The 24,449-nt window shown below is 45.8% G+C and overlaps 5 protein-coding genes and 1 long non-coding RNA gene across 16 annotated transcripts; 1 reads left to right on the top strand and 5 right to left on the bottom strand.

The window, feature by feature from the left end:
• Positions 1–1,248: 1,248 nt before the first annotated feature.
• Positions 1,249–3,202, bottom strand: LOC6735769 (putative inorganic phosphate cotransporter). The gene is made up of 4 exons (XM_002082646.3): positions 3,093–3,202; positions 2,686–2,822; positions 1,556–2,629; positions 1,249–1,488 (listed from the first exon to the last, which is right to left on the bottom strand). The coding sequence occupies exons 1-4, from the start codon at positions 3,112–3,114 to the stop codon at positions 1,264–1,266; spliced, it is 1,458 nt and encodes a 485-aa protein (XP_002082682.1). The 5' UTR covers positions 3,115–3,202; the 3' UTR covers positions 1,249–1,263.
• A 645-nt stretch (positions 3,203–3,847) lies between these two features.
• On the bottom strand, positions 3,848–5,973 carry LOC6735768 (putative inorganic phosphate cotransporter). Its single transcript, XM_016168762.2, has 4 exons — positions 5,877–5,973; positions 5,468–5,604; positions 4,345–5,418; positions 3,848–4,199 (listed from the first exon to the last, which is right to left on the bottom strand). Exons 1-4 carry the CDS (start codon positions 5,896–5,898, stop codon positions 3,987–3,989), a joined length of 1,446 nt encoding a protein of 481 aa, XP_016029142.1. The 5' UTR covers positions 5,899–5,973; the 3' UTR covers positions 3,848–3,986.
• Positions 5,974–6,273: 300 nt separating this feature from the next.
• Positions 6,274–7,902, bottom strand: LOC27207769 (putative inorganic phosphate cotransporter). The gene is given in 3 exon segments (XM_039292914.1): positions 6,274–6,532; positions 6,534–7,627; positions 7,681–7,902. Coding segments are annotated over 3 exon segments (1,476 nt in total). The 5' UTR covers positions 7,804–7,902.
• A 780-nt stretch (positions 7,903–8,682) lies between these two features.
• LOC6735767 (putative inorganic phosphate cotransporter) lies at positions 8,683–11,187 on the bottom strand. Its single transcript, XM_002082644.4, has 4 exons — positions 11,028–11,187; positions 10,469–10,605; positions 9,320–10,411; positions 8,683–9,251 (listed from the first exon to the last, which is right to left on the bottom strand). The coding sequence occupies exons 1-4, from the start codon at positions 11,047–11,049 to the stop codon at positions 9,009–9,011; spliced, it is 1,494 nt and encodes a 497-aa protein (XP_002082680.1). The 5' UTR covers positions 11,050–11,187; the 3' UTR covers positions 8,683–9,008.
• A 653-nt stretch (positions 11,188–11,840) lies between these two features.
• LOC6735763 lies at positions 11,841–24,067 on the bottom strand. Of its 11 annotated transcripts, XM_016168761.3 has the most exons (18): positions 22,854–23,106; positions 21,597–21,656; positions 20,973–21,133; positions 20,603–20,914; positions 20,207–20,377; positions 20,050–20,141; positions 19,713–19,860; positions 18,968–19,381; positions 17,426–17,605; positions 17,042–17,188; positions 16,808–16,961; positions 16,585–16,742; positions 15,858–15,978; positions 13,290–13,361; positions 12,630–13,169; positions 12,299–12,562; positions 12,142–12,239; positions 11,841–12,080 (listed from the first exon to the last, which is right to left on the bottom strand). In XM_016168761.3, the coding sequence occupies exons 1-18, from the start codon at positions 22,912–22,914 to the stop codon at positions 11,898–11,900; spliced, it is 3,336 nt and encodes a 1,111-aa protein (XP_016029140.1). In that variant the 5' UTR covers positions 22,915–23,106; the 3' UTR covers positions 11,841–11,897. The 11 variants fall into 11 exon arrangements, 3 of the variants coding, with proteins under 3 accessions (XP_016029140.1, XP_016029137.1, XP_016029139.1); XR_005543560.2 differs by lacking the exons at positions 11,841–12,080; positions 12,142–12,239; positions 12,299–12,562 and adding an exon at positions 13,632–15,135 and having other exon boundaries at positions 13,104–13,169; positions 22,854–23,126; XR_005543561.2 differs by lacking the exons at positions 11,841–12,080; positions 12,142–12,239; positions 12,299–12,562; positions 12,630–13,169 and adding exons at positions 13,632–15,135; positions 23,961–24,067 and having other exon boundaries at positions 13,284–13,361; positions 22,854–23,038.
• LOC120284368 lies at positions 18,073–18,617 on the top strand. Its single transcript, XR_005543566.1, has 2 exons — positions 18,073–18,243; positions 18,310–18,617. It is a non-coding gene; the product is annotated as an uncharacterized LOC120284368 (long non-coding RNA).
• Positions 24,068–24,449: the final 382 nt, after the last annotated feature.

The raw sequence follows: 24,449 nt of genomic DNA, 5'->3' as shown, positions 1-24,449 counted from the left end.
ATTGTAGTACGATCCGCTGGCGGGTTGAGAAAGCATATGCATATGTTCCTACGTATTATCGGCAAATATTGATGGATTTACACAAAGCGGTGGCTAGAAAACAAGCACTCCCACCCAACACTCCACTTTGGCCAGAGACGTGTTTATTTGCCCAAAAGATTTATGGCACGATTATCAACAGAAGTTTTTGCTCGCCGGGCCTGAAGCCGTAGAAAAATTAAATCCGATCCCCTGAAAGCTTCAAACGGAAAGCGGAAAGAGGCAACTCTGCTCAGCACCAGCACTTGGGCCAACCGAAAGAGCCGCCATAAATGAATGAGTTTATTTATTTTTTGGCATAGTATTCTTTATGGCCGCAATCTGGTCGAAACAATGGAACGCAACTGATAAGCGATGCTACCAGTTAAATAAATAATCAACTAATCGATACTGTACACCGAGCCGCCACACGGCCAAAGTATTTATAATGTTTCTGTCAATTTATTGAACTTTATTAATTTAAAGAAAACTCTAATCTCAGCCAATTCCTCGCCTGGCCATTACAATCTCGAGTGATTCCCCTTGCTTGAGTGGGTTATGAGCCAAAGCTGAGTAGGCTCCATTTGAGATTACCAGAAGAGCTTTAGTTATCTGCTCAGGGATACCAGAGCTTTGAAAGGTTCTCGCAAATCTTGGCGGAAGAATTGGAAACTGGGTTTTCCTTCATTCTGAACGATGAGTCAGTCACTCAAAATGTGACAAATATAGGTCACGCCTTAAATTTTTGTTCAAGACAAACCGTAAAGGTGTGTACCATTTAGTGATACTGTGGCCATTGCCATTTTTTTATCACAAATCATATGGCATGAAGTGCAATGACGAGATCGTTATTCGTAAGATGATATTTATAGGTCTTTGCAAACTTAACAATGAACTGCAGAACTAAATGGTCTGTAATTAAGTCTACTAACAACGATAACTAAGAGAATTATAAACACAAGAATATGTCTATTTAGTTGAACAAGCAAAACACGAAAAGCTGACTAGCTCTTGAGACTGCGGACTTATAATTAAAAATATTAAGTGATGTCGCCCTCAATGGCCATTTTAAAATCTCAAGAATAATTCAATTTGAGTGCCAGTTATAGATAAAAGAATAGTGCTATAGCTATCTTTCTACCAAGTTGTGATGTGTAGACCACCAAAGTGAACAAATATAACCCAAATGCTAAAATGTAAATTTGGTTTTCCAGACTAGTCTAAAAAATAAATGCGGGTTAAGAATTAATGGCTTTTACTATCCATTTTCTCTTTGGAATTTTCGTTAATTGGAAAGGATAACGCCTGCATAGGTGGTCCATTGGCAAGTTCCGGGTTCTGTGTCTGGAGAAAGTCCTCGGCATCCCAGGGCTGAGTTACGGCCGTGCCAAACACCAGGTAAATGCAGTTGCCCACAAAGAAGATGACGGAGGCAATGATGAATACGATCTGCCATTGGGAGCGATCAGACTGGAAGGAAAGGACACGAAAAGCTATTAAAAATCTTTACTTCTAGCCAACTTTTGTAAGCACTCACATTTTCCTCTACAATCCATCCAACCACTAAAGGAGTGGCTATGGGCACAAAATTCGCAGCTGTATTTACAATTCCCATGAGAATACTAGCGTGATTTTTCGACAGATCAATTGTGTTTAGAACACTGCCAATGGTTTGAGCACTATTCACGCCCACACTGATGGTCATCAGAGCAATCGCGAAGTTCTTTTGATCCTTGTCTAGGAAGCCAATGCCCACCAAAGTGGCAGCAGGAATCCAGAAGGCAATGGAGTTGTAGGTCTTCCTCAAAACCGTCAAGGAAACCGAGTTCTTGCCCAAGAGCACATCGGCTACGATAAGGTAAATATACGACATGCACCACATGGCCAAGAATGGGAGTGCCGAAAAGAACGCATTGCTCTTCATGTCCATGTCGAGGACTCCGTTCATGTAGGATGGGATCTCGGCCTGCAGAGTGCTAAGTCCCCAGTTCTCACAGCATCGTACTATGAGCAGGGCCAGGAATGGTGCCGACGTCCAAATTGCCTTCCAGGGAATGGGGATGATGGTAGCGTGGTATGACTCATTGTGCTTTAGAGACGACTCAATATAGAGCAGTTCGTTCTCTCCTATGAAACGAGATTCCGTGGGATGGTTGGCAGCGAAGACGAACCATAATGCACACCAAAAGAAGGCCACTCCAGCCGAGACATATGAGATTCCGGGCCATCCCAGGGAGCTCTTGGCTATCATTCCGCTCAGGAACATGGCACTCACATTGCCGCACTCGATTCCAGTGTGACTCAGAGCTCCCAACCGATTTCTTTCCTCCGGAGGTGACCATTTAGCCAGGTGCTGATGAATGCATGGGAATACCACTCCCTGGGCCAATCCCATTAGCACTCGAATTCCACAGTAGGCCTGCCATTCTCCAAATTCGATGAAGAGCGGCGTCAATGCACTGCAGACACCAGATCCAAAGACACCCCAAAACATTACACTCTTGACTCCAAAGCGCTTGCAGAGATAGCCTCCAAGAAATTGGGTTAGGATGTAGCCCCAAAAGAAACTGGAGAGAATGTACGACTTCTCCGCCTCCGTCCAGTCGTATTCCTAGTAGAGAAGCAGTGAGCTAAGGGGTATTTTCTTGATAGGATCCGTATTCTTACCGGAAAGTCCGGGTTCGTAGTTTCCGCATTGGTCATTGCCACCACAGACACACCCACATTTAGGCGGCCTATGAATACGGTGGTTATGTTGAGGAAGATCAGTAGCGCCTGGACATGCCGCATTCCCAGAACGGGTCCTGCAATAACAAAACGAACTGGTATTATCGCTGCTACTTCCTGTCTACAAACAGTAGGGTAAATAAATCTGAATTGCTCTTGAGACTCGCTTATCGCGCCATTATTGGAGTAATTTATGACCACTCAATGCGCGTGCGGAAAGCCCAGAACTCAATTTTTCGGACGGAGTGCAAGGTCTGCTCCGGAAGGGTTTTCCAACTGTGTCAAGATCGTGTGGTGTCATTTCATTCACAAACTCTTATCCGAACCGAAGATTTCCTTTCACACACTTTTGTTTGTCTCGGCCGTCATTTTCGATTTGGTCAACAAAACACTTCCTCACTTCTTTCAAACGACCGATCGGAATCACTGTGGGAAGTTAAGTGAGTGAGAACACGAACATAGAGTGGATTTAAATCCAAATTGAATTAGCCGATAAGCCAAATTTTGCTTATCTGATACGACGTCAGGTGATAAGGTCATTCAGCGGGCGAATTTAACCATTGAAAAAAAAGCGTCATTAAAAAAAGGTTGTACCTTTACAAGCGAGTTAATGTGTTATTAGTTCGGATGTTGTAAATCAATCAATAAATCATTATAAAAATATCCATTTCCACAATCCTCGTAAGGATTCTGGCCCGATTCGGTAAAATATAGATGCCACATAAGCAACATGGCCTAAAATGTTAGCGCCAAAAAGAATGCATTGCTTTTTCATGGCCATATCGAGAATTCCTTTTCGGATGGGTGGGGATTTCGGACATCAGGTTAATTAGTCAAGAAAGTAGCCAAGGTTGTGGACCTTTAATCATTCCTCTTGATGCAAATTTCTTACCTGCAGTTCCTTTTCTACTATTAAACGAGGTTGTTTAGAACAGCAGTGCCTGGACGTGTGGCGTTTCCAAATCTATTGGTATTATCAAGAGTAGTTCCTATCATACCATAATTGGAGTGATTTATGGCCACACCTTTGGTAATTTCTGACGACTTTTGATAAGGACATATCGCTGAAGCATTTTAATTCAAACACATATTTTTACTTATACGTTTAATAAAGAAACGAACTTTACTGACTTAGATCTTATATCTTATTTAATTTAATAATAACAATCTAAATGTTTTTGATTGTTTTGTTATTAAAAATAGATCCTATGCTTACTGGATGCATAAATGCTGTCGATCTTTTATATTAAGGACTTCTCCGAAGGTCCATCAATACCTTTACCAGCTTCATGGATAGCTGGAGATATAGCTAGCTCTGGTACCTTTACTGTGAGGTAGTCTTCAGCATCCCAGGGTTGTGAAACAGCCGTTCCAAAATATAGGAACACGGAGTTTCCGACAAAGAAAAGTACTGCCGCAATAATGAACACTATCTGCCACTCAGCACGGTTATTCTGAAACAATAAACAGAATGTCATCTTATTTATACTTATTTATCACAGTGGACGGTTGATATCAGAACTGTTGTATGCTGAGGTGCAATAGTCACCACTTTTAATCTCATCAAGAGGTGCTTATTTTTTATAAACTTAAACTTATGTCTTCATGAACGATAACTCCAACTACCAAAGGGGTTACTATAGGCACTACAGTGGCAGCCGTATTCAAAATTCCCATGAGAATACTCGCATGATTCGGGGATAAATCTATAGTGTTCAATGAGCTTCCGATTGTTGCTCCACTGTTAATACCGACACTGATGGTCATCAAAGCAATGGCAAGGTTCTTTTGTTCCTGATCTAGAAATCCGATTCCAATCAAAGTGGCACAAGGAATCCAGAAGGCCAACGAGTTGAAGGTCTTTCTGAGGGCCGTTAAACTCAGCCTGTTTCCGGCGAGCAGAACATCGGCGGTTATCAGGTACACATACGACATAATCCACATTGCCAGAAATGGTAACGCCGAAAAGAATGCATTGCTTTTCATGTCCAAGTCCAGAACCCCGTTCATATACGTTGGGATCTGGGCCTGCAGGGTGCTCAGACCCCAGGTCGCGCAACAACGTGTCAGCGTAAGAGCAAGAAACGGTGCCGAGGTCCAAATCGCCATCCAGGGAACGGGAATGACGGTTTTGTGATACCCCTCACTGTGCTTCAGGGACGATTCGATGTAGTGGAGTTCTTCCTTGCTTATGTAACGAGATTCCACTGCATTGTCAGCACCAAAAACGAACCAAAACGCACACCAGGCAAAAGCTAATCCTGCGGAGACATACGATATTCCTGGCCAGCCAATGGCACTTTTGGCTATCATTCCGCTCAAGAACATGGCACTTACATTGCCGCAGTCCATCCCAGTGTGACTGAGAGCACCCAACCGATTTCGTTCCGCCGGAGGTGACCATTTGGCCAAGTGGTGATGAATACAGGGAAAAACCATTCCCTGTGCCAAGCCCATAATCACGCGAATTCCACAGTAGGCCTTCCATCCGCCAAATCCGATGAAGAGCGGGGTCAATGCACTGCAGACACCAGATACAAAGACGCCCCAAAACATTACACCTTTGACTCCAAAGCGCTTGCAGAGATAGCCTCCAAGAAATTGGGTCAATATGTAGCCCCAAAAGAAACTGGAGAATATGTATGACTTCTCCGCCTCCGTCCAATCGTATTCCTAGGATAGAATCTAAGTGGCATTTTCTTAATAGGATCCATACTCTTACCGGAAAGTCCGGGTTCGTAGTTGCCGCATTGGTCATTGCCACCACAGACACACCAACATTTAGGCGGCCTATGAATATGGTAGTTATGTTGAGGAAGATCAGTAGCGCCTGGACATGCCGCATTCCCAGAACGGGTCCTGCAATAACAAAACGAACTGGTATTATCGCTGCTACTTCCTGTCTACAAACATTAGGGTAAATAAATCTGAATTGCTCTTGAGACTCGCTTATCGCGCCATTATTGGAGTAATTTATGACCACTCAATGCGCGTGCGGAAAGCCCAGAACTCAATTTTTCGGACGGAGTGCAAGGTCTGCTCCGTGAAGGGTTTTCCAACTGTGTCAAGTTCGTGTGGTGTCATTTCATTCACAAACTCTTATCCGAACCGAAGGATTTCCTTTCACACACCTTTGTTTGTCTCGGCCGTCATTTTCGATTTGGTCAACAAAACACTTCCTTATTTCTTTCAAACGACCGCACGGAATCACTGTGGAAAGTTGAGTGAGCCCACGAACATAATATGGATTAAAATTTAAGTTGAATTAGCCGATAAGCCGAATTTGCCTAATCTAATTCGACGTCAGGTGATAAGGTCGTGCAGCGTGCGAATTTAACAATTTTATTAAAAATTAAAAATTCTTAAAATAAATGTTGTACCTTTCTAAATATTAATCAAATATTTAAGTTTAATGAAGAAACGAAATGAAATTCATTAAGTCAGTTTAATAATAATACTTAAATTATTTTTATTGATTTCTTATTTTAAATAGTACCTATGTTAACTGGAGGCTTAAGTGCTATCGGTCTACTGGAACTTTTATATCAAGGACTTCTTAGAAGGTCCATCAACACCTTTACCAGCTTCTTGGATAGCTGGAGATATAGCTAGCTCTGGTACCTTTACTGTGAGGTAATCTTCAGCATCCCAGGGTTGTGAAACAGCCGTTCCATAAAACAGGAACACACAGTTTCCGACAAAGAAAATTACTGCCGCAATAATAAACACTATCTGCCACTCAGCACGGTTTTTCTGAAAGAAAAATAGTATGATTACTTTATTATAAACCATAATAGTCTAAACTTACGTCTTCGTGAACAATAACTCCAACTACCAGAGGGGTTACTATAGGCACTACATTCGCAGCCGTATTCACAATACCCATAAGAATACTCGCATGATTCGGGGATAGATCTATAGTGTTCAAGGAACTTCCGATTGTTGCTCCACTGTTGAAACCTACACTGATAGTCATCAAAGCAATGGCCAGGTTCTTTTGTTCCTGATCCAGAAACCCGATTCCAATCAAAGTGGCACAAGGAATCCAGAAGGCCAACGAGTTGAAGGTCTTCCTGAGGGCCGTTAAACTCAGCCTGTTTCCGGCGAGCAGAACATCGGCGGTTATCAGGTACACATACGACATAATCCACATGGCCAGAAATGGTAACGCCGAAAAGAATGCATTGCTTTTCATGTCCATGTCCAGAACACCGTTCATGTACGTTGGGATCTGGGCCTGCAGGGTGCTCAGACCCCAGGTCTCGCAGCAACGCGCCACCATAAGAGCAAAAAACGGTGCCGAGGTCCATATTGCCATCCAGGGAACGGGAATGACTGTTTTGTGATAGTTTTCATTGTGCGTCAGTGACGATTCGATATAGTGCAGTTCTTCTTGGGTTATGTAACGAGATTCCGCTGCATTGTCAGCAGCGAAAACGAACCAAAACGCACACCAGGCGAAGGCTAATCCTGCAGAGACATACGATATTCCTGGCCAGCCAATTGCACTTTTGGCTATCATTCCACTGAAGAACATGGCACACACGTTGCCACACTCAATTCCAGTGTGACTGAGGGCTCCCAGGCGATTCCTCTCCGCCGGCGGTGACCATCTGGCCAAGTGCTGATGGATGCAGGGAAAAATCAGGCCCTGGGCACATCCCATCAGGACTCGAATGCCGCAGTAGGCTTGCCATCCACCAAATCCTATGAAGAGCGGAGTCAAAGCACTGAAGATACCCGATGCTAAGGAGCCCCAGAGCATGACACTCTTGACTCCATAGCGCTTGCACAAATATCCGCCCAGGAACTGGGTGATGATGTATCCCCAAAAGAAGCTGGATAATATATACGACTTCTGGGTCAAAGTCCAATCGTATTCCTGAGAAATAAAGTGATGAAAGTGATGATTGACTGAAGTATTAAAACTCTTACTGGAAAATCCGGATTAGTAGAATCGGCATTCGTCATCGCCACTACGGATACTCCCACATTCAGTCGACCGATGTACAAGCACGTGATGTTGAAAAAAATCAACAGGGTTTGAATGTGTCGCATTCCCAGTAGGGGTCCTGTAGTTATTAGGAAAACTCGTTAGCTTTTGGTTCAAACTAGTCAGCAAAAAAGTTAAATAAATCACAAGGGGTCAAAGGTTTGGTTTATTAATGGACCTCCCCCAAGTACTACCGATTAAAGTCCATATTTTACTTCGAACAGCTTACATTAGGCGAACGTTAAAAGAAAAATGAAAATCATGAACTTACCCGAATCCAAACGAATATATTTTTGCCATACCTTTATTTATTTCAGCTGTCATCCTTGTAGTGTTGATGGAAAATTGAGCTTCTGCCTCCGAAATGGCAGAATAGAATGGAATTGAACTCGAGTCAACCGCACCCTACCGCGATTTCAATCGTACGAGTTGTTTATCAACTTCTAGCTAGCTAATCAGGCTGATTATCCTGTGATAAGGCTCAAACGCGTGCGTATTAACACAAAGAGTTCATGCGGATTCTTAAGAGAATGTGGCACGCGATTAAGATCATGGCAAAAGTAGGAATGCCATTTCTTAGTCCATGATTAGTAAATCAAATTTGTAGATAGACGAAATCCACTACCACCCGTTGATATATTTAATTCAACACACACTAATCACCAACTCATAATCAACTTTATAATCTTGAGAAAAACTGACCTAGCTCAATGTGGGCGTTAGCTTGATTAGGTGGTATCTGTAGCTGTGGCATCTGGGAAAGCCCAGCTTCAAGTCTGAGTAGCTAGCCAACTCAAAGGTCATAATCATATTGTGCTATAGTATACTTTCACTGGCAACAATATTCCCACGTACTTATCAACAGAAAACACTTCATACGCCTTGCCCTCTTATCAGACATCAAATTAGTTGAAACTTCAATGGTAGTTGAAACACATGTCAAATTAATTGGAGAAGCGATCGATCTTATTTTTCCATAACACACACGTCAATTGCTTATTTACGATCAGTACTCCGAAGTTCTTATAGTAATCAGTGTTCATTGATAAACAGTTGACATGATGCCTTAGTGGGCCTGTTTCCGAAAGGTAAGTCGACAAGGTCATGGGATTATTTACGTATATATATATATTTACACCTTAAAGTACTCATTGGGAACACAATTGACTTATTTAAAGCTACTTCGGACCAGCCGTGACTAAAATTCCTGGGTGATTTCGAGGTACAGAATAATTAGTTATCCTATGACATCAAATTTTGTCCTTGCTGCTCAGTTATCCTTGATACCCTCACTTTCATTGCGCTTCGCTTCCTCCACTTGCTCACTTCGCTGTGCTTCCAGAGCCTTGGAATGTCCCACCTCTTGAAGATTGGAGGATCGTTGCTTATCCATAAAGTCGGGTGCGTCCCAGGGCTGATTAACCATCTGACCAAAAGCTAAGTAGACAATGTTGCCCACACAGAAGATGATGGCGGATATAATGAACACAATTTGCCACTGCTCTCGATCGTGCTGTTAACGAAAAGATTCAGACGACAGTTGATTCATTTGCTCTGTGGGGGATCTCCATTTATACTCACATCATCCTTGACGATGATTCCCACAAGAAGGGGCGTCAAAATGGGCACAATGTTAGACGCAGTATTAACAATTCCCATAAGGATGCCAGCGTGATTGGGTGACAAGTCGATGGTGTTTATGGTACTACCAATGGTGGAACCAGCGTTGATTCCCACATTGGCGCACATCAGCACAACGGCCAGGGTCTTCTGGGTACTGTCCAAGAAACTTACTCCGATCAGAGCTGCAGCGGGCACAAAGAACGCTATCGAATTCACACTCTTTCGAATCCCAGTGATGGACATGATGCCTCTGGTCAGCAGGATATCCGCGATGATTAGGTAGACAAAGGCCATAACCCAAGAGGTTAAATATGGTAGGGCGGAGTAAAGAGCATTGCTCTTCATGTCCATCAAAAGGACACCGTTCATGTAAGCTGGCATTTCGGTCTGGAGCGTGGAATATCCCCAGGACTGACAGCACCTAGTGACCATCAAGGCCCAGAACGGAACTGAAGTCCAAATTGCCTTCCAGGGCACTGGAATGGGTCCAGTGGCCTTCAGCTCTGCCTCCTCCGCCTTGCGACTGGAGTTGATCGAAGTCTCAATGTAGTTTAGTTCCGCTTCGCCAATGAACTTGGATTCCCTGGGTTGGTTGGCTCCGAAAATCCACCAGACGATGCACCATAAAACGCCCACACCGCAGGATACGTAGAAGATGCCGGGCCAGCCGATGCTCGAGGCTGCCAATAATCCACTCGCAAACATGGCCACCAAGGTGCCGCAATCAATACCCGTGTTGGCCAAGGCTCCCAGCCGGTTTCGCTCCTTCACAGGACACCAGTTCGCCAGGTGGGCGTGAATGCAGGGGAACAGGAAGCCCTGGAACAGACCCATGGACATGCGAATGCCACAATACGCTTGCCAGCCGCCCCAGGAAACACACCATGGGATCAGCACAACCAGCAGGGCTGACCCAATGGTGGACACGAACATCGTTATCCTTGCACCATAGCGTCGGCACAGCCATCCGCCCATGAACTGTGTCAGTATGTAGCCCCAAAAGAAGCTGGACAGGATGTAGGATCGCTCCATTTCGTTCCAATCGTACTCCTATAAAAATTAACGAAATCAGTTAAGAGATTTCGGAAGGTGCCTCTTCAAACTTACTGGAAAGTTTGGGTTAGTATTCTCCGCATTAGTCATTGCCACAACCGCAACTCCAGCATTAAACTTGGCCATATAGTTAACCACAATCGACAGAAAGAGGAGGAAGGTCTGCAAATGACGTTGGCCGATCATCGGACCTATTAAGGCAGAAATAAATTGCATAAGTAACACACTTAAGTGGGCCTGGAACTCCCCACTACTGAACTTCTTTGTCCAAAACAATCCTTATCGGTCTGCTGTTTTGTTTTTCACTTCCTCCATATATTTGTCTGGGGAAAGTAGTCCACCTGCTCAGAAACCACTTAAATCAAAGACTTTATGATCTGATAAAGCACTTAAAAGATTTTATAAATAGACTAAATGATTTCCACTTAAGAATATTTTATTGAGATTCAGTTACCACTTAGAATCGTAAGGAACTTAAGTGCTTAAAAGTATTTGTTTCATAATAAATAAGCAAATTAAAGTAGGAAAGTGATAGAAGTAAATTAGCAAAAAAGCCGCTTCAAGTTTATTTCTTCAAGGATCCAAAAGGATCCTCTAAGGACCCTTCACTAACCCGTATTCGTTTCCGCCGTCATATTCGCGCACTGCTTATATTGAACCGCACCCGCTAGAGATCGAAATTAAACTCAACTCCTAACCTGCAGCCAGCTCGGTTAACACCTCCCATTTCATTGGAGAGCTAATCGAACCCGCCGTCAGTTTTCAAGTGATACCCGTTTAATGGACACCAAATCAGGGCACTTTGCAAATACGATATTGATAAGGAAGAGGGCAACAATGAAAACGCTACTTTGAATTGGAATGACGATAGCGGTTCCACTACGGACCACTGATAGTGTCAGTCGGTGGGTGGTGGGTGGTACAGCGCTTGAAATCCGGATGCGATACGCATGAAAAGGGAAGGGCCCCTCCAAGCAGTCACAGAACTTCGAAGACGTCATTGATTTCCAAGAGCCGACTGTTGTCAGTCAGTGGCGCGTTATCAGCTGAGCCTCTTCAGTGGCCGAGGCTTAAGTTATATCTTATCGTCGGCCAATGGCAATGCCAATTATCTGGATCATGCTTGCCCGTGGGATCCTTCAGACTAGTGGCCCAGACTTTCAACCCCGTCCCCCCATGGAATCAGATAATAAAGTGTGAAGCACCTCGACTGATAGCGAAAGTGTTCCATTCAGCCTGGGCGCCATGAACAAGCACCTTATCGGAAACCTTTCCACACACTTCATCTTCAACGGATAGCGCCTATGTATATTGTTTATATTTCAATATCTGCCGTCGAACATGCCCGGAAATCCCAATCTGCATAGTGCCAAGCAGACTGGTTCAGTTATAACTTTTACAGAGTACAAGCGACTGTACAAGCCGATTTCTATATACTTGTACTTTATTGATCTATACTATACATATTGCTTAATCCGATCTCTCAACGGCTCTCCTCCTCCTCCTCCTGCAGGCGTAGTATGTCCGCTTTGTTGATGAAGTAATAGCTTGGCTGTCGTCCTTTGAGATCCTTGGCGGTTCGCTTGGCCCCGTTCTGAATCAGTATCCGACTTACACTCTCCAGCGCATTGGTGCCCATGGCGTAATGCAGAACAGTGCGTTCCAACTGGAAATTGACCATGTTTAGATACTAAAGTTAAGGCATTAGTTTAGGTAAGGGTTCCTACGTTATCTGGGATCTTCAAGGCTTCGGGACAGATTTTCACCATGTGCTGAACCATTTCCTCGGACTCCTTCAGCACAGCTATGTGCAGGGCGGTTCGACCTGATGTTTATTGGGATAAGTTCAAGAAAATCTTTCTAACTTTAAAAGTCCAATCTTACCATAATAATTCTTGGTTCTTATCAACCACTTGGCATTGGCAACATTGGTCAACTCAACCACTCGCTCCATGTTGTTTTCCCTGATCATTTGATGCAGCTCTTCGCGAGTTTCCTCCAATCCCCTAAGGTTGGCCAGGAACTCTCCAAGAGCAGCGTTCTGTCGGGACTGCACCACATCTATTATAGACTGACCATTTTCGTCTTCGATGTCCAGGATGTGATCGTAGCCTTGCAGAGCGAGTTGTTCGAAAGGTTCGACGTCGCCTGGTTTGGGAAAATATGGTTTATACGCAGTTAGTTAAGAGGAAGGATAATGTTTGGTGTAACCTACCAATAACTGCTTGTGCCATGACATATCGATCGATCTCGGCCGCATTGTTCGGTTGATTCGCTTGGAGCGAGACATCTCTAGCAGTTCGATATAGCTCATCCCGGTAGGTGATGTCAATACCCGACTCCTCAATCAGAGTGTAGAGAGCTCCCCTCCGATGGGAGCGGGCACATGCGAAGTGGAGCATACTTTGGCCATGCTCATCCCGCTCCTCCATGTGCTGCACAGCCAGAGCTCCTTCCGCATCCTCCTCCTCGGCTACGGATCGAGCATCCAGCTCGATGAGATCGGCATTGGTGGGACCAGGACCGTTGCGGGTGTTGCCCAATCTTTGGTTCGAGCTGGCATTCGACTTGGCCAATGCCAGGGTGGAGGTGGAACTGGTACTGGCCTTGCTGCTCCCCGAGTGAACTTGGACCTCGGTCATTGGCTTGCGGTCGCCCATGAAGTGCTGCAGGTAGTTGGTCAGATAGGCAACGGGATCTCTGGGTCTCTTGTTGGCTATTTCAGTGAGGGCCTTGATCAAAGGATCTGCGAGAGCTGATTGCGAGAAAGAGTATTAATCAAGTGATGATCCTTTTTTATTAACTACATAATAGATAAGCTAAACTAAACTTTAAATTGGATCTGGACAAACAACAGCGTTTCCTAAATACTTACAATCAGCAAGGTATTTTCCCTGCTCCGTCTTGAAGATTGGATTGGCCTGAAAGCTCACTGGCTGCGCCTGACCTGTGTGGAAAACAAGCTTAATTAGTCACTCCAATGGCCCAGGATATCTTCAGTCACACTCAGTGGATCGAGTCCCAGTAATCTATGTACACAAAGCGAGAGGGGAGCATTTTTTGGCCGGAAGGGGAGTAAACAAACGAAGATGAGGATGCCGATGGTTGAACTCAAGAGACTTTGCAAATCATATTGTAATCGTGACAAGTTCACAGTCTTCGGGCAAGACACGGATACGGATACGACTATGTAGGTGTAACTCAAAGCGGAACTTACGATTGCGGATTAACCTTAAACGCAGCGAAAGCGGAGGAGATTTGAGATGAGGGCTCGTGGCAGGTATCAGTCAAATTTAGCATATGTATTAGGGATTTAATGTGCGGAGGTATTGTTTTATTTGGTATGTACATTGAGCTGGAATCTAGTGCTTTCTTCTAGTTGCGATCCACGATGCTGTTCTTCTTGCGCTTGAAGATCTTTACCAGCATGGTGGCGATGTGCTTGGAGTTCGTCAGCGACATGTCCTTCTCTAGCGACAGGATATTGGTGACAGCAGTGCAGTAGTCCTGGAAAAGGACGTACTCCACCACGCCCATGCTCTGCATATTGACAAGGCGCACGGTGAGTTTTGAAAGCCGATTGGTCACCATACTCAATCCCCGCACCGAGCACAAGTGCCGCAGGTTGTCCATCTCCTTCATCAGATTGGTTAGCTTCACTATGGTGGTCATCTTGAGTCCGGTGCCCAAGTAACTGGGTCTGGACTGAAGGTAACCCAGGAGGTAGCTCTCCTTGAAATGCAGTTGGGTTTCCAGGTAGGTTATGGCTCTTCCCACTCTCGTGTAAGCAGCTCCCATATCCGCTGGCTCTTTGCTGCTGCTCGTGGAGATTATCCTCAAGTGCTCCTGGCAATTGAGCCACACAGCCAAATTGTTGGCTGAATTGACAAAGACTCCCCTGCCGTATGGCCAAAGAGCTCCATTGAAGGCTGTGGACTCGGCAGCCTGTACCAGATCCTTGGTATCTAAGAGAGGAATCATCAGACCGAGGCTACTGAGCATCATCGTCACCTCCGAGTCGGGTTCCAAGAGTTCGGTCATGGTGTAATAGTTTCCCGAATCCGTTTCGCCAATGGCATCCGCAAAGTGTGTGGTAAATATCTTACTCATCATCAGGCGTTCCGCTTGCTCCAATTGGCCAATGGTAAGGTTCAGGGGTAGCTCCAACTGATCCAGATTCCTGGAGACTTCCACCAAACAGCGGGTGACCAGCAGCGACTCATCGTCGAATACGAAAGCCGCCGTGTTGAGCCTTTCCCCATTGTCCATGGGAAAATAGGCCAATCGAGGCTGCGGTTTGAAATCAGCATCAATGCTCAGGCAATGCATATCCTTAATCAACGGCACCAGGAACTCTTGGAACACCACAAACACATCGAAGTCTGGTGCTATAATCCCGCAGTTGATGTCCTCCTCCAAGTGGCGCGCCTTCGATGTTTTACGCATCGCTGGCCACAGGACATCGAAGAGATTGTGATCGAGTCGGGTCTGCCGGCGCTTGATCTTATCGTAGACACCACGCTTGAGGAATCTACTCAGATAGCTGGTCACCGAAAGTTGCAGCGAGGATGCACTCAGTGGCTTTCGATGGGACAGAGCCGATGCCGTAGTGCCGCTCAGCAATTTACCCGATTCCGAAATGACGCTAAAGCAGCGCTCCAAGGTCCTTGAGATCTCGCCATCCTGCAGCTCCCGCCGGGCACTGTGCAGATCGTCGGGAACTGCTCATGGTTATCCGGAGCAGCATAGATGATAATTTATTTGTTTTGGGTTGGACGGTTATCAATCAACACACACACAAACAGTAACACACCAAAGCGTAGACAGAGACACAGATGCATATACGAACACCGAGACCATGACGGATACGGATGAAAGGATTGCCGGGGTGGGTGATCAAGAAAAAAGGCGCTGGTGCTGGGCGAGATGGTGCGTTTTGCCTACATACCGAATATTTCATCAATATTGCCAATGATTTCGTTGAAAAATTCATTGCGATTTCCCTCCATTTCAAACGGGCAACCGAACACGGATATCCAACACGTATACGCAGTGTGTGCACGGTGCGACCGAAAATCGATGACTGACTTGGCCAAAGCTCGCGCCGAGTTCGGTTAGCCCCTGGGCCGCAGTTTATAGTCCCCGATACCCCCGTCCACTCTCACTCCCACTCCGACTGTTTGACTTGGCAAACAAATGTATTTAATTATTTCGGTTTACCCTCGGTGTGCGTGTGTGTTCGTGTGTGGGCAGCGAAAGCGAGTGTGAAAACAAAACGCCACTAAAGCCACGGGCAAAGCAAAGCGGCATGGCATAGCGCTATCTGGAACGGGTGGCATGGGTGGGTGGGTGCTGGACTTGATGTGGTTGGTGGTGCCTGGTGAACGGTCAAGTTGGAGCGCTGGAACAGCTGCCGGTGGCTCACGGCCCCCGGTGTCCTTACCCTGGTCATTGAGCAACTGGTTCTCCAGCTCCTCCGCCCCGAAAATATTCAGCAGCTCGGTGTAGTTGAGAATGTTTTTCGCCTTGTCCTTGTCCAGGTAAAACTCGGCCGAGTGGCCCAGCTGCGTGTGTTTGGTTATTGAATTTTAAATCAAACTCCGTTCATTATTTACATCGGCCTAATCCCTTATGTATGGCATATTGATTCCCACTGCTGCAGACATTTGAAAGTCAAGAGGGCCAATCAGTTGGGCCTTGGCCCACTTTCGATTTCGGTTGTGGCAGTGGGCAGCAATTTTAAAACAATTTTCATTTGACATTTCTAATGCTATTGGCCGACTACAGCTGCACTTGTTCCCAACAAACTCGAAACTGAACGTTGTTGTTTTTCTTGCTTCTAAGGTATTGTATTATATTTTTACGTTATTTATTATTAGCGTAATTTGGGGACTCTATTGAATTAATTGGGTAATTAGCACTCCCATGGAAAATATGTATATAAGAATTTAAGCTAACTTTAGAATACTACCAAAATAATAGGAGGAGTCTCAGATAAAATCTATATTTAACACAAATTCCCAGTGATTATAGGCATTATAGGACTTCTTGCCTCAAAAATCAAATTATACGATTTAAAATTCTTAGACAACTTTACAAGCGCGATTAAAGTAATTCCATCGTATGTGTCACATACTCTTACACAAGCACCCCTCATCATTTTAACTTACCTTGTCCAGTGACTTGGGATTGGCGCCCAATTGCAGGAGCATGTTGTAGAAATGGCCGTTGTCCTTAATTGTGGCTGCGTAATGAAGCGGCGTGCGTCCGTCATTATCCGTAATTGTCATGGTCTCCGGAAAGCGGGACGCCAAGTACCGAACGATGTCTAAGTCGGGAATAGGGGTGAACCAATCATATAAATAGAATCCGGGCGGAGTGGACGCGACTTACCCGTGTGGCCAAAGAGGACGGCCACGTGCAAGGGCGTGGAGCCGTTGGGCGATATGTCGTTCTTTGCAATGGCAAACTTCCGGCGATCCAGAGCCTGCTGCAGTGCCAGCAAACCTCCGTCACGTGCCGCGTCGTGCACGCGATGTATTTTCTCCTGCCAGAGTGAAAACATGATGCAAGGCGTAATTAGTGCGCCTTCCTTCCTTTTCGAAAGGAACCTTTCGGCTCGCTTACCATATAGCTGGGCACGTTGTTGAGAAAGGCCTGTATTTCCGGTTCTGGCGACTTCAGGCCCACCAAGCTGCCGCCCTCGCCATTCAGCACAATCTCGGCCAGCTGCTCCAAGTCTCCGGACTCCACAATGCGCTTAATGCGCTCATCCTACGGAAAACAGTAAGCAGGTGTCCAATAAGAGGATGAACACGATTGTCTCGCCAGGACAACAAAGTGCATCATTGAAAGCGCTAAGGGTGATGGACTGGAAATGGTTCTGGGCATATAAAGAACTCGATGGTTTGCTTTATGAGTGACTTAGGTGCGAACCCAAAAGAAGCCTGGTGAGCCAGCAACAAAGGGCGATAGATAGACAAATAGAAAGATAGGGATAGCATTGTATACTTCATCAACTGCAGTTTGAGACTGAACTGTATAATCCTCGGGTGCACCGTGCACGAAGCCCTCAATGGCCATTGCTGATGTGAGGGACTCATTGCCGTCGTCCTCCGGTGGCTGTGCTCCGCCTCCTGGTTGCTGACCCTCCTGTGGATTGCTTCCCTTGCTGTCCGAAGCTATTACATCCTGTTTAAAGTTATTTCACCACTTAAGATTTCATGTTTATATGGTTGTGACAGTGACTTGGACATGGCTACAAAGTGCGAAGAGACATAAAAACATTGAACAGGATACGTTAATTTTTACAGGGACTAAGTGCTGCTACAGGTGACAATGCCAGTTCTGAGCCCACTAAATGTATACCTATAGTTAGGAATATTCCTACAATTATGCAATTTAAGCCCTTCAATCAGACCGAGCAATCCAAATTAACTTGTTACAGAGTCCACGTAGCGTATACGCAATATCACGCATACGCCACGTTTCCCCGTCTTTATTGAAATGCAGCTGGAAATAGTCATTATAGCTGCCATAAGAACCTCCCACCACTAACTCGAGGGAATGCAACGATTATATATATAAGGTATATTTGCCATATATCACATATCACATATCTAATGCCTGCAACTGTTTTGACGTTTGCATGTTCAGTTCCCATTCGGATCCACCAACAACTGGATGCCTCTGACAGTTGAGAACCGACTCCGCACCCGACTCAACCTCAGAGTCTCCGTCCGATTCTCCGTCTCCCCGTCGAAATGTCGGCCGTTCGAAAGTGAAAACGACCGACTTGGCCTGCACATATGTACTATTTCGGTTCAAATGTACGGCGGTCTGAATGAGTGCATTATTATAAAGTCTATCTGTGGGTAAACAGCTGCTGATTTCAGGCAATCGATAAGCACAAATTGGGGGCAGACACTGGCATTGATTCGATCTAAGGCAATAACACACTGAAGTGAAACTGAAAGGGAAACAACGGATGCGGAAACGGAAATTGAAACAAACACACGGATTGTTGGGCAGGTCTCGGGTGCAATAGAAAAACGATAAACAAAAGACACAAGTTGCAGGTTTTGCTTTCCATTTTTAATTGGTTACTGTTACTATAATGCCTACGGCTAGATATATTGTTATTGGAAAGAAGAGAACATAACACTTGCTTTACAAAATATATATATGTATATGTATAGAGATATATCAAGAATTTTTGCTTCGGTTTCGGTTATTTCATTATCTAAGCGGGCTTATGTTGAAGTTGATTGCTAAAGTTTCGCATTTTGCTGCTGATTGGGTTGCGGCTGAAGTTGTTGCTGTTGCTGTGGCTCTTGCAGTGGTAAAACAAATTGGAATGAATGGAATTTGAGTGCCTGGCTGCAGCAGATTGGTATATTACTTTTCAAATTCTGTTTTTTTTTTTTGAGTTTTTGCGTTTCATTTTAGAGGTTCACATTGAAGAGGGGTAAATGGGTTGAGCAAACGGCACACACAACAAACGTGAATAAACTACAAAACGTTTGAGGACACTTAGAGCACGCCCATCTGTACCTCATCGTCGTCATCGTTATCGTTCTCCGACTCTGGTTCCCTTTCTTCTACGGACATGGTGGCCACTTCCGGATCCGCTTCATCCTCAGCGTTGCTCTCCGGCTCATCCACTGTCTCCTGCTCCTCATGGGCCTCATGCTCCACCTGCTCCGCCTGCACCACCTGCTCCACCTGTTCCACCGGCTCCTCTGGCTCCACTTCAGTCTTTTTGTTTCCATCAAGCTCACTCTCAGTAGCAGGCTCCTCGGGTTGTCCCACGTCCTCGGGCTCCGTTGGCTGATCCTCCTCCGGAGCCTCCTCGTGAACTCCGCCATTCTCCACAATTACCGCATCTCCTCCGCCTCCTTCGTCCTGCCCAACTCCGTTTTCCTCTGCCTCTCCGCCTCCATCCGCGCTTACAGCTCTTCGAATATTCTGTAAAAGTAAACAATTGTCGACTGATTGCTTTCGAAGTGATTCAACAGTTTCGCTCTACGGTCCTTCGATCTCAGCCTATATGTACAGCAGGAAATGCTTTATCTGGGCTCTAAACAAAAAGCGCAAGTGCCGACGGCGAGAGAATAGTGAAGGGAAAAGGCGGGAGCCGACAATGGCTTACTTTCACAGTGTCTCCAGCCCCCAAAAAGCTAATTAATTAAGTTGCTAACACCGAAAGCCATTCTCAAAGTGTGCAAGCAAGCCGCTAACCATCGAAAGCGATACGAAAAATATGAAAAATTATACGGAAAGAGGCGGGGTGACTTACCTCGACCTCGCTGTCTTCGCCATCGCCTTCACCATTGATCGTGTTGAAGGTGGCCGGCGTTTCCGGTCGGCGCTGCAATGGCGAGGCGACTTCCGCTTCCGGCTCCGCATCCGCCTTGGACAGATCGTCATCCTCATTGGCACTCGTACTGCGGTTTCAAAATGCAAAAAATTCTCTCTCAAAGCCATGCCCCATACATAACACACACCACAAACACAAATCAAAAGGGCAGCGCAGCATTTTGCCAGCAAAAGGCAGGCAAGCGTAAGCCTAATCTTGGGGTCTAAGACCCACCAACCAAGCACCTAGCCACCCAGTCAGCCATCCACCCACTTACCCGTCGTTGGTGTCCAGCTCCGAGGTGTTCTCAAGGCTGTCGTCCAGCGATTTGCGGCCATTCACAGACGGCGGCACCTTGATGTCCAGTTTCTAATGGCGAAAGCAGAAGGAGCAGGTGGAAATGGGTTACCCATAGCAAAGAGACACCCACTCACCTTGGAGCTGGCATCGCCGCCCGCTCCGTTGTCCACTCCACCCTCATCGCACAAGGCCTCCCAATCGGTGGCGCTGTCGGGGGAGACGCGAGGTGCATCCGGCACATAAACCAGGAAGGCGCGCTCGATTTCGTGCGGCTTGTGGCGATAGTATGAGGGGGTCTTCATTTTCTGAAATTGCCCCAATGAATCATTTTAATTGCCGACCGACCACAAAGCAACATCTGCACCCACTCTTAAGCTATATTCAGTGGATATTGTATATGTCAAAACCAAATTACGGCTATTACTGAGAAGTCCAAAAGGATCAAACCTTACTTTCAGATTTACCAGGATAACTAGGATATATTTACAGGAAGCTACTACCAAATCAAGGTAACCTTCCCACAAACTCACATAATCGACGGCCTCCTCGTCGCAGCCCGCTTGGGTGAGCAGGGTGTAGCATCGCATGTTGTTCTTGGCACTGGCGGCCCAGTGGAGCGGCGTCTTTCCGGTGATGTCCGTCTCATGGGCGCCCTCGGGCCAAATGCCCACCAGGTACTCCAGCAGCTTGGTGTGGCCCAGTCCGGCCGCCTTGTGAATGATGTTCAAGCCATTGCCGTCCTTGCAGGTGACCAGCGCACTGGGCACCGGTGGCTCCAGCTGCGCCTGCACGGTCTCCAGATTGTTGTCGATGACCGCCTGGTGCAGATCTTTGATGGCATTCTGTGCGGAGGAACGGAAGTGAAACAGGAGCCGGAGGTTACGCGGATGACTTCCTCACCATGACATGGGGAACGGCGGCCAGGAAGCGCTTCACTCGACCATTGTTGCTGGCCTGTTGGCACAGGCGGTTGCCCTGGCCCCCCCACAAAATACGCGTCAACTTGCCGATGTCCTTCTCGTGAATCCAGATCCTGATGGTGGATAACTTCACCGAGAAATCTATTAGTCGAGAAATGGAAATTGAAAACGTGGAAATTAATTTTCGCAGCCCCACCCCCGCGACCCGATTGCGATTTCCAATTCATTTTCGCCCTCGTTCGTGCTTGCATGCAATTTGCCGAAAAAGCAGCCAAGAAGCCGAAAAAGAACTGAAAACTAAATTAAAACGAAAATAAATGCAATGAGTGTTCAGGTTTGTGACTCCGACTTCGGCTCGCTTAAAGTGGCATTAGTGGAAACTTGAGACAATTTCCGCCGGCGAAAAGTTTTCGCCAACTTGAAATGCCCCAAGGTCGGCGCCAAACTTTTTCGCAGTGCAAAAGTGGGTAACGCCCCGCAGGTCGTCGTATCAGCATATTAGATCGCCCACCCGCTGAATGATTTAGTGGAGCAATCGTGGAAATCGAACACCTGGATGCGGAAATCGAAATGCACCGCCATCGAAGTCCATTCAAATACGCACCTTCGTTGTCCCGACGCTTGCGTATATTTTGGCCACCCGCCTGTCCATTCATGGGCATCACTGCAAAGGGATTAGACATCCTGGCTTTAGATTCCATTGCTTGACTCTCCAAAAGGTATTAAATTGTGAGTGTGACAATTGTAGTGACGCTACACTCCGTTGACTACTTTCTTCTGATTGCTTTCTAACCTGTTTGTACTTTTTGCGTCTGGCCAGCTTGAGCCACGTTGGCAAACTAATTCTTGGCCAGGTCGAAAGGTGTTGAATTCGGGTCTCTGTTGCTGTGGTCAAAAGCAAAGGGTCGCAAGGAGGAATAATTGCGTCCTGTTCGCGCACTTCCAACTTCTGACATGAATAAATAACCCAAAGTGTGTGTGTGTGTGTTTGTTTGGCTTATATAAAGCAAAAAGTCAACATTTTCATTAGAGTTCCACCTAAGCAAATATGTGAAAATAGAATTTCCATTTGTCTGATTCAAACTTGATTAGCATTCCTTGGGGAAGAATTCCAAACAATTTCGATACTACAGCTTAGTTTTTCTTCAGGAATTTTCCAATTCTATTTTATTTTATTTTGTAGCCTTTGAGCCAAGGTCTTTTCATTATCTCTGACTAGATTTTCGTGAGAAAATTCGCTGCAATTGTTGTAGCATACTTTTTGGTTTACTCGCGAAAAATTCTCTTAGTCGTGGAAATACCTTAGTCCCTCCGTGAATTCAAAGCAATTTAAAAAAGAATACTTTCAGGATTTTCCATGAAAATGCTTTGTCTTGCTCGGAAAATTGTTAGCCGGAAAATTACCATATACTTGTTGGCCTTTTCACCCACATAATTGATGTGTCAAGGTCTTCTACTCCGACTATTTTTGGTCGGACACCTTGAGGAATTGTTCTACTACCTTTCCAGCAGTGACATGTGAATTAGTTGGCCGCGGTGAATCATTAAATTTCCATTCCATTTCCCAGGCGCACACACCAACGCACACACACACTCGGCTTGAGTGGCAATAAAAACTGCTCGAAAGTGCCACGGAAATGGCGCATTAGTGGTTGCCACTTAATGTGGCAATCAACCGCACAGGATCCCGTGGCATTGTAACTTGTTGAGCTGACACCCTCAACGGCACGCAATATGCAAATTTTGGCCACAAAAACTACAGAAACTTCTCATCGCCTTCGGCTTGGCGTGTTGTCACCACAATTTCCCTCAATTAGGATGGACGCATATGAATATGTAAATGTATTCACTGCACACTCACCTTTGGGCGGCGATGAATGGTAGTAGAGTCCCTGGAATCTCCTTCGTCTCTTGGGAGGCATGTTTGTGTTTTTTGCAATCCTCCTTGGGAATTTGTTATTTAATTTCGGCTGGGGAATCACTAGAGTCCGCGACTCTGCACATCGCCCCAGTCGTGATTCATGGATTAAATGTATTCACTTGGCACTGCAAAGAGACCTTTTGGTTTGAAAATGGCACGGGCCGAGCACAGGATGAACCGCTGCCCTGTCGAGTTCAACGACGTCTGAGTGGACAACTGCACCTGCTCAGCTGGACAGCCGGTGAGCTGGACAAATGGGGAGCTGGTGAGGTCCTTGCGTGTGTGAATATTGAATGGAAAGTCCGGGAAAAGGTGGGAAAATCGTGGCTTGGGGGCGTGCTTGCAGTCACAACCTGTGTTGCTCACATGTGAGTTTTATGGTTTATTTATTTGTTTTACAATTGGCCAGGACTTCTAATGCGCTCCACTCGCTGTGCACTCTGCCAGGACATTGCCTGCTGCAGGACTAGTGCCCAAAAAGAGCCGCGATGAAAACAAACCAATTAGCCGCGAATCGATTTTCCAATTCGAATGCCCATATTATCGAAATGGGCACAATCAAAAAGTTAGCCCCATTGTATGGAAAGGAGGCACAGGTCAGAGCGTCCTGCCCAAAGGTCCTTGAGGCAAAGACAGCACGTGCTCCCAATGGATGAGTAATTCTACTCCTACGCACTTGCGTGTGGTCAAAATTTTAAGAACCACTTGACACACTTTCCGCGGAGAGCTGCGTGAGTGGCTTTCAAGGTTTTTCGTCACTCCTGCTCCCCGAAAATGGGGAAGACGGACCCAAATTTTTATACTTCCCAAACGGGCTATGAAAATGTCAATGCCAATTAGTCGGGGTCTTAAACTAATTGCCTAGTTATATATATCTTCGACTTAACAGACAGGATTGCACTTCACGTGGATTTAAAACCGATCTTTGCATTATTCATGGACTGCACTGCACTTGGGTACACTGAACTCGACAGGATGCGTCCCGAAGGATGTGTCTTGACCCTGCTGTGGGCCAAAGCACAAGTCAGCTTTGCACTAAACACACACTTCGCTTTTCCGACGCTTTCCGCTTTTCCTTTTTCCACCGTTTTCGGGGCTTTGTTTCCGTTTCGATTCGATTTACACGGCGCGCGCTTTCCCTGCAGACTGTGGCATATTCAGCGTTTCGTAGGTGTTTTATCTAATTTTCCCTTCACGCACACCAGCGAAACTCGTGTTTTGTGTGTTGTATGAATGTTTGGCTGATTGCTGGTACACTTTTTGGTATCGAGTATTGGTAATTGCTGCCATCGTTTGCATGCGAACCTCAAAAAAGTGAACCTACACAAATATTACCGATGGCAAATCGCGGGTGGGGGGTGGAAATGCCTCAAGTGTAGCCGATATTGAAAAGTGAAGGCGGCTCCCCGCAAACGAATTTTCGATTTCAATTTCACCACCATTATCTGTTCATATTTTTTGCATTGCACTTTAATAGCCCTTTTGTGACGGGAATGCTCTAATTGCATTTTTACTAACAGCCTGAGTTTGAAGTCA

This window comes from Drosophila simulans, chromosome 2R (assembly GCF_016746395.2).
Source record: "Drosophila simulans strain w501 chromosome 2R, Prin_Dsim_3.1, whole genome shotgun sequence".
NCBI lineage: Eukaryota > Metazoa > Arthropoda > Insecta > Diptera > Drosophilidae > Drosophila > Drosophila simulans.
Note: the sequence above shows the minus strand (reverse complement) of the source record. Positions and strands in the feature narration are given on the sequence as shown.

Excerpts from the sequence above, each read along its gene's own strand:
- LOC6735763 (XM_016168761.3), bottom strand. The coding sequence starts at position 22,914 with ATGCCTCCCAAGAGACGAAGGAGATTCCAGGGACTCTACTACCATTCA. Across the intron at positions 21,657-22,853 it reads CCATTCATCGCCGCCCAAAG|TGATGCCCATGAATGGACAG; the intron begins GTGAGTGTGCAG and ends ATCCCTTTGCAG. Across the intron at positions 15,979-16,584 it reads ATCCCAAGTCACTGGACAAG|CTGGGCCACTCGGCCGAGTT; the intron begins GTAAGTTAAAAT and ends AAACACACGCAG.
- LOC6735767 (XM_002082644.4), bottom strand. The coding sequence starts at position 11,049 with ATGACGGCGGAAACGAATACGG. Across the intron at positions 10,412-10,468 it reads ATACTAACCCAAACTTTCCA|GAGTACGATTGGAACGAAAT; the intron begins GTAAGTTTGAAG and ends TAATTTTTATAG. Across the intron at positions 9,252-9,319 it reads GAATCATCGTCAAGGATGAT|CACGATCGAGAGCAGTGGCA; the intron begins GTGAGTATAAAT and ends TTTCGTTAACAG.
- LOC6735768 (XM_016168762.2), bottom strand. The coding sequence starts at position 5,898 with ATGACGGCCGAGACAAACAAAG. Across the intron at positions 5,605-5,876 it reads GACGGCCGAGACAAACAAAG|GACCCGTTCTGGGAATGCGG; the intron begins GTGTGTGAAAGG and ends TTGTTATTGCAG. Across the intron at positions 4,200-4,344 it reads GAGTTATCGTTCATGAAGAC|AATAACCGTGCTGAGTGGCA; the intron begins ATAAGTTTAAGT and ends TTATTGTTTCAG.
- LOC6735769 (XM_002082646.3), bottom strand. The coding sequence starts at position 3,114 with ATGACGGCCGAGACAAACAAAA. Across the intron at positions 2,630-2,685 it reads CTACGAACCCGGACTTTCCG|GAATACGACTGGACGGAGGC; the intron begins GTAAGAATACGG and ends CTTCTCTACTAG. Across the intron at positions 1,489-1,555 it reads GATGGATTGTAGAGGAAAAT|TCTGATCGCTCCCAATGGCA; the intron begins GTGAGTGCTTAC and ends CTTTCCTTCCAG.